The sequence below is a fragment of the Amblyomma americanum genome, chromosome 9 (genome assembly GCF_052857255.1).
Source record: "Amblyomma americanum isolate KBUSLIRL-KWMA chromosome 9, ASM5285725v1, whole genome shotgun sequence".
Lineage (NCBI taxonomy): Eukaryota > Metazoa > Arthropoda > Arachnida > Ixodida > Ixodidae > Amblyomma > Amblyomma americanum.
The window spans coordinates 69644762-69655431 of record NC_135505.1 but is presented as its reverse complement, the minus strand read 5'-3'; the positions used below and the strand labels follow the sequence as shown (position 1 = coordinate 69655431).

Genomic DNA, 10670 nt, shown 5'->3' with positions numbered 1-10670 from the left:
ACCCTTTCAGCATCCTTTTTAGGCAGAGTGATTATGCCGTGACCAGTGAACGAATGAGATTAGCGCTAGACACGAGGCCAAACGGAGCCGCAGAGTCCACGAATGCCAACTTCATCGTGCAGCAGCAGCAGAGCGCGTACAGTAGTTCGAGCTGAACGCAACTCTCAGATCAAGACAAAACCATTCAGACTCGATGGCTGTCAGTGCAGCCGAAGCAGAGGCGGGACCGCTTCAGCGGGAAGACCACACAGCACGTTCCTCGGTAACCGGGACGCACCGACGAAGGAATAAACATTGGCAAGATCATGGAGTCAAATATCCTGTAAGCAGGTTGTAATGTCAAGAAAAAAACGAAGGGGTATGAACACCTTGACTAGCAGAGAAGGGCGAACTGCTTCTAAGATTGCTGTTCTCTCTTACGCAGCTGAAATTCGAATTATAATTAGTACAACTCTCCAAATGCTCACCTTTTAATTGATGTTACAGTTTTTCAATGCCTGTGTAGTGTTATATGCTGATCATAAGCGGACTAGCCACATTTCCTCAATCCCTACACCGTGCGTCACCATACTTTATACATGGCTGTGCTGCCAATCGATTACCTGGTCATCACTGTCTGATAATTACTTTTATATCTTACTTATACTCCTGTATTATTATACTCCTTATTATACTCCTGTATTTAGCAACTAAGAACACCAGTGTCCGTAATTTTAACCCTAGCTTGCAAAAGAAAGAAGCAGCTGAGCATAGCCGCAGGCTGCTTATTAGGAAGTAGAAGAAGAAGAACGAAGCGGTTGGGCGCAGGCGGTTAGCCAATATACTATTACTACTTCTTTTTCCTTAAAACGCTCCTGTGTCCCGCAGCCAACCGCCTGTGTCTTGGCCACTCCCCCGTAGTGAGTATTTGCCATCTTTATTTGAGGCCAATCAACCAACCAACTGCCATTTCGCCCCTCTTTTCCCGCAGCTGCCTCTGGAAATCACGACGTGCAGCGGATACGGGCTGCAGCTTGTGGCATGCGATCCCTGCTGGTCTTCACGTTGGCCCTGGTGTGCAGCGGCCAGGAAACCAGTGGCCATGCTCGCCGCTGGCAAAACTACCTCAGTGGACTCCTTGCCCAGCTCGCCCAGGTCAGTTTGGTCCACGGCTTGTTTTTCATTCCACGCTTCTCCGCTAAGCCGTTTTCCACCTATTCAGTCAAACAAATGATCAATCCGGCTATTATAATCAGACATAGGTATGTTCGCGTGTCCTAACTCCCACCCATATTTTGCGAATGTGTCTAAATTTCGGATGCGACAATAAAACAAATTTGAATTAAGACACAACGACGTTATCTCGTTCATTGACGTTGGACAGCCAGGTATTAGTATTCTTAGTGCAAAAATGCATTTGGTGCACTACAAGAAACTGAATTGTCATCGTCGCCTAGTAATGACGTTATGCATTTGCTGTGGTTTAAGTATGGCACAACCAAAAGACGGTTTTCATTCTCAAGGACAGTTCACACTACCATCTAGTCATGGAGTTTGCTAACTCACAGTCGGTTTAAGTGGTTCCATGTGACCAATACAAAGAGGTGCGAGGAATTAAATGTTTGCTTTGGCTCATTTTTGTTGCACTAAAAAACGGAATACCCAAGGAGAGATCGGTTCATAGCGTTTACGAAAGCGTTGATCACATTGTTTTGGATCAGATGGAGGGTTTCAACTTCGGCACTGACCTTTTAAATCCTGATATAGTAACCGCGACCGCGTGACGTTGCCATCGTTATGATGTCTACTGATATAATGTTTTAGCCACAAAATTTTAAGTCTTCACGGGAAGTACTTATGCTATGCGAGTTACACCTAGAAGCGCTCTAGGCAAGCCTACTAGGAAAGCTCATTTTGCCCACTTGGCGTTCATGATCGCAATCCATTCTCTGCGGCAACCCACCAGATCTGGCTTTCCGTGCCCGGATGTTTCACCATTTTATCCGCTGGATGAGCACTAGTTGTGACCTATACTGTGAATTGTATATTTTGATGGTTAACGGTTCATAAGCGAGCATATTTTCATCGATATTTTCCAGCACTGACTGCCACTACTATAATTCTATTCACCGCAGAACATGACAGTTCTCACCTTCAAGTTTATATAATTATTTATTTTACAAGTGCTGCTATTCTTATTATCAGGCCTGGCCGTCGCGGTGGCTCAGTGGTTATGGCGCTCGGCTGCTGACCCGAAAGACGTGTGTTCGATCCCAGCCGCGACGGTCGAATTTCGATGGAGGCAAAATTTCAGATGCCCGTGTACTGTGTGATGTCAGTGCACATTAAAGAACCCCAGGTGGTCGAATTTACCGGCCCCCTTCACTACGGCGTCTCTCATAGCCTGCATCGCTTTGGGACGTTAAACCCCCATAAACTAACTAAACTAAGCTATTATCAGTCCTAATTAAGTTACCCTGACATTCGATCAATAGTACGACAGCTCAGAGCGTCGTGCTTCAGCGACAGCAACATTATGAATATTTACAAAAAAACAATTGAACAAAGCAACAAACTGCTTGTGTTCAATTTAGATTTTAAGCCAAGATATTTGTTGTGCCTAGTAGACTTCTATTTTGCGATACACGTTCGCAGATTTTCCTAATTTGCAACGAGGAACATAGCTATGCAGTAAAGTGGCCGGGAAAGTGTGTAGGAAGGCATGCAGCAATCTGGTCCCTAGTGCAAACATGCGGCGCTGCAGGAATCTCCGAAGCCCGACCAACGACACGAGCTCTGGAAGCAGATGCTGTCGGGACGTGTCCGGTCTTTCCTCGTCGGTGAGGACGAAGACCTGGCCGGTCAACTGGGCGTCGCTGCGGACAATTACGAAGATTTCTACTACGGTGGCGAGACGCCTCTCAAGTTTGACGATGGCTTGCAGAACGGCGACCGCTTGAGTGCCGCCTGGCGGAAACAGATGGCAGACACTCTTCTTGCACGACCGGCCCTCGTCCAGCGTCGCCGGAGCAGCACTAGAGTGACATCCGCCGTGGAAGTCTTTGCGCCCTACCGCCAACCCACAACACGACAGACCACGAATGTACGTCTATCGCTGCCCCATTGAACCGCCGGCAAAATTCAATGGCTTAGCAGTACATCATTTCTATTTATGCTTTCACAGGTTTGTATATTAGGTTAGCACGAAAAATACATGGGATTACTGTACACATAACTGTTGACTAAAAAAAACGTTACCGTTCTTGTGTACCCTCCACCGCAGATTTGCCGTATTTTCCGAAAGCGCAGAACCGCATTGGGAACAGATTTCCGGGGTTATTTTTCTATGCTCTTCGAATGTCGCTTCTTCAGCGTGTGCGTAACCTCATCGGTGGCCAAGTGGTTGAGCATCCGCCTCGCATGCGGGAGCTGCTGGGTTCGATCTCCAGTTCCGCCGTATACCCACCGGTGATACAATGGGTATAAGCTTTCCCCTGCATGGTGCTCGGCTTGTAAGGGGCGAAATTCTTCGGAAAAACCCCTTTGGCCCCACCTTGAGCAGTCGAAAACACCGTGTTTCATGGCGATCTTTGGTCATCGATGCATTCGCGCCATAAAAATCCATCATCATCATCAACTCGTTCAGCATGTGCGCCAACGAAGTGCAACATTCAGCTCATGCCATGCTCAGTCATCTGGAAAATTACAAAGGAACTGCTCGACAGTACATATCCACTGCCAAGAAACAGTAACTAACGCAAAAAATGCTCAAAACTAGGCTGATGTAAAGAGGACGTTGAGCTATCTAGGTTTCAAGAATATGCTATCAAAAATAGCCTTAAGTATTACGCACTACACGCACTTCGTCGCGATTATTCCAGAGCTGACATAAACTTCTGCAGAAAATATACAAGGTATTTCTTCCTTGAAAGAAAACCGAGGTAAGAAAGCTACTCCTGCGCTAAAAAAAATTCAAAACCAAACAGCCTCTCAACACCCTTACTCTTTATAGGCACCCTGCATCCGCCAGGCGCCACCACCTTCGGTTGTCGTGAAGTGCCACCGCATAGCCGCTTTGCGTTCGCCGGGGGATAGCTGCAGCAGACGACGCGCCTCACGCGGTGCAGTGGTATGGTGGTAAACGGCGTGCCCCTTGTTTTATCGACGGGTTTCCTTGAACTTCAAGACGTTGACGCTTTTTCTCGTGGTGGAAACCTAAAAAAGGGTCAACTACTACTGCAAGCGGGCCACGTCTACGACGTCAGTGAAGCTGTGCTTGCTGCTGGCTCCGAAATCGTGGGAAAATGCATACCGCAGACAAGAATAAACGCAGCGACAAACCGCGTGACGCTTGAGGTAAGTTTAGTTTCTTCGAAAGCACTGTACAAGTGCTCTAAACAAATGTGAGATTCCAGATGCCGACTTACAATTTTTTATCGCTGTACTGGTGCTTTAGATCGACGGAAGCCGAAGAATCCGCAGAGCTAGCTGTGACTGCCGCGCTGGCGTGGCGGGAAAATGTAAGCACACGGCGGCCGTTGCACTCTACATTAAACAGTACAAATGTAGCTCCTGCACGAGCCAACCACGAGCCTGGGGCCTTCCGTCATCGCGCAAAACTTACCCGAAACTGTCCAAAGTTCATGGGCTGAGAAAGGAAAAGGGTAACTTTTTTTGGTCACGCTCTCAAATGCAATCACCCCACTCATTCCGAAAGCAAGATCCCTTGATGATATTTGCGAATGTACATTAATGTAATCTTATTTTACTTTTCAGTGCGTGCGAAAAACATTGATGTCGGCCATGTGACAAGATTTTTCGCAGACATCAAATGTCCGTTGACTGACATGCTTCGCGCAGAGGCACTACCCAACGACGAAGTCGCCCCAGCGGCTTCCGAATGCTCTGAAAAGGAACTAGAACTTTTTGGATGGCCCAGAAAAGGAGAATGCTTCCACTGTTATCGATTACAAGAAAGCGGAGGCAGAATGATTTTCAAACGACTTACCTTTCCCGAGAGGTTTGAGTAATTTATATTCTTTATTCAGCATGTCATTAATTAGGAATTAAGGAAACAATTTTTCAAAGACCAAATTAACATTTAATGATCTTGTATCATGATACTCTTTATCTAAATCATGCAGGCTCTTAGGCGTTGAGCAAGGAATATATCACCAGCGCGTGATGCTGGATGCAAAGGACATGAAAGAGTTATGCTCCAGAACAAAGACAGACAGACGCCTTTGGAGCGATGAAAGATTCTGGAGAATCACAGCCACAAAGGTATATCAGTAGTGCTTCTTTTCTTTTGCGCAGCACAGAACATCTTTTGGTGTTCATGTGCATGTGCCAGTGCTAAAACAGCGTTATTTTCTTCTGCAGGCACACAGGGTACTGACCTGCAGTGAAGAGCTCCTCTATGACCGTGCTCAACGCATTGTCTCAGAAACACAGTTCACTGGGCCTGCGTTAGAATATGGTTTGGCAAAGGAGCCAGAAGCGAGGAAAAAATTTGAGGCTGAACATGGTACAAGGGTCTCTCAATTTGGTCTTGTGGCATGCTCAGACGATCCGTGGTTGGCGTGCTCTCCGGACTTGATTTTCCAGTAAGCAGGTGCATAAACATGTTTTGTCGTTCACTGAACAAAATGTGATTTCAGGGATCAAGACGGTGAAACAGTTCTGCTGGAAATAAAATGTCCCTACACCAGGAGAAACCAGAAGTTGACAGAGAGGCCCTTGCTAAAGTACCTGTGTGGCGACAAAGGCTTGAATTTAAGATGCAGTCACCCATATTACACACAGATACAAGTTAGCTTGCATGTTCTTGGCCTGGAAAAGTGCTACTTCTATGTATATTCAAGTCTGGACTCCCTCACGATTCCTGTTGTAAGGGACAATAGGTTCCTGTCTTCGGCAGTCCCAAAGCTGCGTCAGTTTTATTTTCAACATTTTTTGAAGGCAATATCCGAAAGCAGAAAAATGTAATATTCCCCACTAAGCAGCACTTTCACTTGCAATAAGGCTGAGCAATCGTTTATTACATGTGGATGCAGTACATTTTATTTATACTATTTACAATGGCTTCACTGCAGTCATTTTAGTCAGTTGCATGTGTAGTACGAAATTCTATACTGTAATAGCTTGTCAGTGCAATAAACAGTTCAAATCAAGCGCAATACTGTGTTGTGTTTACTGTCTGTCTTCCAGCCTTTCCAGCAAGCTGAAGCTAACAGTTTGAGTTCATTGCAGCTTTTGACAATACAGCGCAGCATTGCCACGGTGCCGGGCAAAAAAGAAGACATAAATCTTCTTTCTAGGCCCCTAGCACCACACAGGTGTCACAACACAAGCAACGGTACAGCAGTTTTGCTCATTGCAACAGCAAACACATAACATAAGAGTTCTACTTTGGAAAAAGAAAGAAAACGAGAAAAATAGAGAGATAATGCATTGATCACAAAACACACCGACAGCGCAGTAATGAAAAAAAAACAGGAAAGAACAGATTGGCTTTTGCTGTGCATGGAAGGTAACGAATATGCACTCACTGCTGGGACAGAAAAAATAGCTTTGATTGTTTCTGAAGCAGAGCAGGCTGGGATACCGTTACATTATTTCAATTAATGAAGGATGGCGTTTCAAAGCTCAGGGACTTGCCATGATGGTAAAATTGTGTAATAGGTCGTCCTAACTTTTGTTTTCCTGAATATGTGTTAGGTCACTTCAATATTGGTTCAACGCATCAGTCACTGCAGTCATTCTTTGCGAAGATTCCAGGCTTAACATTAGTAATAACAGCAACCACGTGAAGGATGTCGTCAACATATCCAGCCAATTCACGAGGAATCCTGTTAGTTAAAATTTGAAATATCTTCAGCCGTTGTATCACGCTCTCTACATGGATGCGTACCGATGCTGTTTCATAAGTAGCATTCACCTCTGACTCGGTAAACTGAGGACTTGTTGCAAAGGGTGGCATTACCAAAGTTGCTTGCTGTGCGCCAACCCCAGTCCTAATGCCTGGAAAGCCCTTGTCAGCCAATATAACGTCACCGGGTTCCAGAAGAGACAATAATTTGCCCTGAGTGGTGATTACTGCATCTGTGGTCCTGCCTCCAAAGCCCTCAGAAATGAATGTTACCAACCCGTTAGGAGCTATGCCAATTAGATATTTCTGTGTATATCGTCCCTTGTAGTTAGAAAACCACAGGTTACGCTTCTCAATGCCCGGTGGCATTTCTGTTTCAAGTTCTGTGCAGTCAATAATAACTCTACACATGGGGTAGTGCTCACGAAAGCTAGCTGGCATTGTTCTTTGTACAGCTAACCATGACGGCCAGTATATCCAGGTCTTTGAAGCTGATTTCAGGTTTGCAAGAACTGATTTCAAAATTCGGGAAGCTGTCGTGCTGTGAATGGAAAATAATGTTGCTAGAAAGGAAAATTGAAGGCCATGTTTTAACTTGATCAAAAACAAAAGGAGTTTGTCTTCAAGGGAAAGTTCATTCACCCGTTGTGTTGAGGCAGGAAGAACGCTAAGCAGAAGGGCAAAAATTTGAAGACACTGCCGTTAATGACTGCAGTGCAGAATCATCGTTACACAGTGTTTTAAACCCACCGAAGTAGGGCTGCTTATGCACTGGGCTAATGGCCTTGCCACAAAAATCGGTATCACACACAGTTCCTCGCTCCACTGTAGATGATGTCTTGTTGGATACAAAGCAGCTTGCAGTGCAATTAGAAGTCACTGAGAGAAAGATAAGCTCTCCAGTAAAGCACTCTGGTTGATCTTCTGTCATTGCAGATGCCTGCATTACAGAAATACCGAGAAACACCACATTTTCATTAGTGTGGATGTCCAAGACGTATAATTCATCACTCGAGCAAAAGAAACATCTTACATCACTTAGGCTACATTCCATAGGTGCAATTTCATTAGCTTGTTCTGCGGAGTAATCAATGGCAAGGACAGGTGAATCCAGGTGCGGGGCAGGATCCTGATACCTTCCTGCAGCTTTCTTCTTTTCCTTTTCCATTTGCCTACAAACAGCATGCGACAATAAAAATCACAATGACGATCCGCAGCCTGCCTTTAACTGGAAGGCATTTAACACTCTACGGTTTAGAGGAGCACACGTTACCTTTCAAATCGTCTGCTTGAGCCAGGGGTTTGTTTCCTCTTGTAAACAGACGGGAAGATGCTTGGATGATATGAAGGATGACCTACTTCGTTGGCCTTGACATTGCCGACAAAATGCTTACTGCATATCCTTGAGTTTTTCGATGGAAGCCAACCCGTCCCAGCTTCACTGCGCAGTACAAATAAAAAAATATACTGGGTAGAAAGGCGCAATAAAGGAGTTCATGCTAGCACAGCAGCACGCTGAGAGTGCCTAAAAAGCAATAAACGCAGTTTCTAGAGCTCATAATATAACCTACAAAAAAGTACTCTAAGAACCCGAGTAACATGCAAAGGCTGCCGCCGAAGCGTTTAACACGACCTCTTCAAACGTTTAGTGAGGTTAGGAATTCACGACAAAACATGATCAACAGCATTTTAAAGATAAACACTTTAAGACGTCACAAGCGCAGTGGCGTGGAAACACGCACATAGTTCGCGATGCTAGCGTCCCTGTGAGAGCGCCGCGGTTTCGTGTAAACGATGCTAGGAGAGACGTGAATATCGCACTCTATATTTACGTTAGAGCTCGTTCACGACACGACGATAGCAACCTGAGCTTCTTTCTTTATGCAGTTGTTTCAAAACGATATATAAAAACACCTCTGAGCGCCGATTTCTTGAGTATATTGTCAGTGAGATTAATAAGAACCGGGATCTTACTTCTGACAACGAACTAGCTGTATCCAACGCTGGCGCCGTTCTCTCTCCCAGGGTCTCGATGGTAAGGAGAAAAACTTGACGCCTGGTGAGTTGCTGTACTTGCTGTTACACCCTACAACACAGCAATTTTTCTTGTTGGGACGCGGACCCATGTAATCGCAAGCGCAAAAAGCAAGGCTTCCCGACGAAACAGCGGCGGCGATGCTACTCGGTCGGCGCGCTTGCTCGCTGCGGCCCCCAAGGGACGCTCGGGCCGCCGCTAGAGGCGCCCGCGTCGGCGCCGGAGTTACATCTGCAGGGTGCCTATAGGAGCGAAGAATCTGCAGGGGTAGTTCCAGGTCCCATAATTGCGCTCACTTCCCGGCCAATCTGAACCGCATTAGGATAGACTTCAGGGTTGCAGTTTTAAGCACCGAGGTAAATGAATGAAAAATCAGTGAAAAAATTGAGGAGCTGTCTGCGACGTTTCGGTGGAGCCTCCATTCCAGGGCTCGAAGAGACTGCAACTTCTCCCGCCCGGTCCGCCAGGAAGGACAAGCGAAGAAACACACGACAAAAGCTTTGGCGTTCTGTAGCGCTTGTATCTTTTGTTCCTTGTGCTGGTTCCTGTCTTATGCTTGGTTTTCTGGAATGGGTCTATGAGTTCTCGAGCTAGGCCTAATTCACGTCCCCTGCATCGATGTACTCCTGGTGCGAGTGATTGAGACACCTTTGAATAGTATAACGTCGTATTCCATGAATACTGCGTGACGAACCGGGCATAGAACAGAGAAACACTGAAGGGCTCAACGGAACAGTGAGCCACCGTACACAGTAAAACGCAATGTTGTACATTACGTGAATGTTTATGCATAGCTTCCGATGTGCGCACCTCGTGACTTCATGGACCAACCTGTTTTCGTGAAGCAATTGTCTTTTTTTTTCGTCTTGCCTCGCTTTTTCGATGCAGGCGCCGATTACAAGCTCAAGTGAGTCTCCGCATCTGCGCCGCTTCCTGGACATTCTCAACGCCCATGGCGCCCGGCATCTGCGCGAACCCCCTCCCCGGGCTCCTATGCTCTGTCGGTGCTCGCCGATGCAGAACGAAAGCGGCAACGGCACTAGTGACACCTTGGCCGAGCTGACGACAACATCCACGACGACATCGCGGCAGCCTCCGTTGCTCCTCGTCGTGCCCGGACTGTTGATGGCGCCACGCGACGGACCGTTCGCCGTTCTCTTAGAAAACAGGACGACCAACGAGAGGTTTTCGGGTCCGCAGTTGGCTTCGAACAGTGGTTCAACTTCCGTGCCGATGACTACTGTCACGCTCAAGAGACGTCGACTGAGATTTGTCTTGCTGCTCGTTATCTTTGTTTTGACAATATCGGCGTCGCTGGCGTACAACATGCGCTCGTACCTCGAAAAGTACAAGCGAGAGTACGAGATCATAAGGAGTGCTCAGTTCCTCTGATATACCGCATCCGGCGCCTTAGAATAATTTGCTTTTTTCAGAAATTTCAACCGCACTCGAATTTTGTTTTATTTAATACAATGCTAGCGTTCCACTGTTTTATAAACTTAGTTGTGTGGTAATAAAGAAAGAAAATGTGGGCTGGTAATTGAACTTGTGCACGTCATCACAGTTAAAGGATTGAAAAGTCGACCACTAGCGACGGATGCTCTGGTTGTTGTCTTCCTTCGATATCTTTCAGTGGATGTCTTTCTGCGCATAATTTAAGAAATCGCACAGGCAGGTGGCATGAAACATGAGCGTTGATTTGTCCAGTGGATGACTGGGCACCATTGGAATTGCATTATCAGGTGCGTAAAAAGTCAAGAAAGCCAACACTGCAATCAAATACAC

The 10670-nt window shown here is 46.2% G+C and overlaps 1 protein-coding gene and 1 pseudogene across 1 annotated transcript; one reads left to right on the top strand and one right to left on the bottom strand.

Annotated features, from left to right (window-relative positions):
- The first annotated feature begins 976 nt into the window (after positions 1–976).
- Positions 977–10357, top strand: LOC144105018 (uncharacterized). The gene is made up of 3 exons (XM_077638234.1): positions 977–1134; positions 2744–3082; positions 9774–10357. Exons 1-3 carry the CDS (start codon positions 1021–1023, stop codon positions 10275–10277), a joined length of 957 nt encoding a protein of 318 aa, XP_077494360.1. The 5' UTR covers positions 977–1020; the 3' UTR covers positions 10278–10357.
- LOC144105087 (uncharacterized) lies at positions 6584–8018 on the bottom strand (annotated as a pseudogene).
- Positions 10358–10670: the final 313 nt, after the last annotated feature.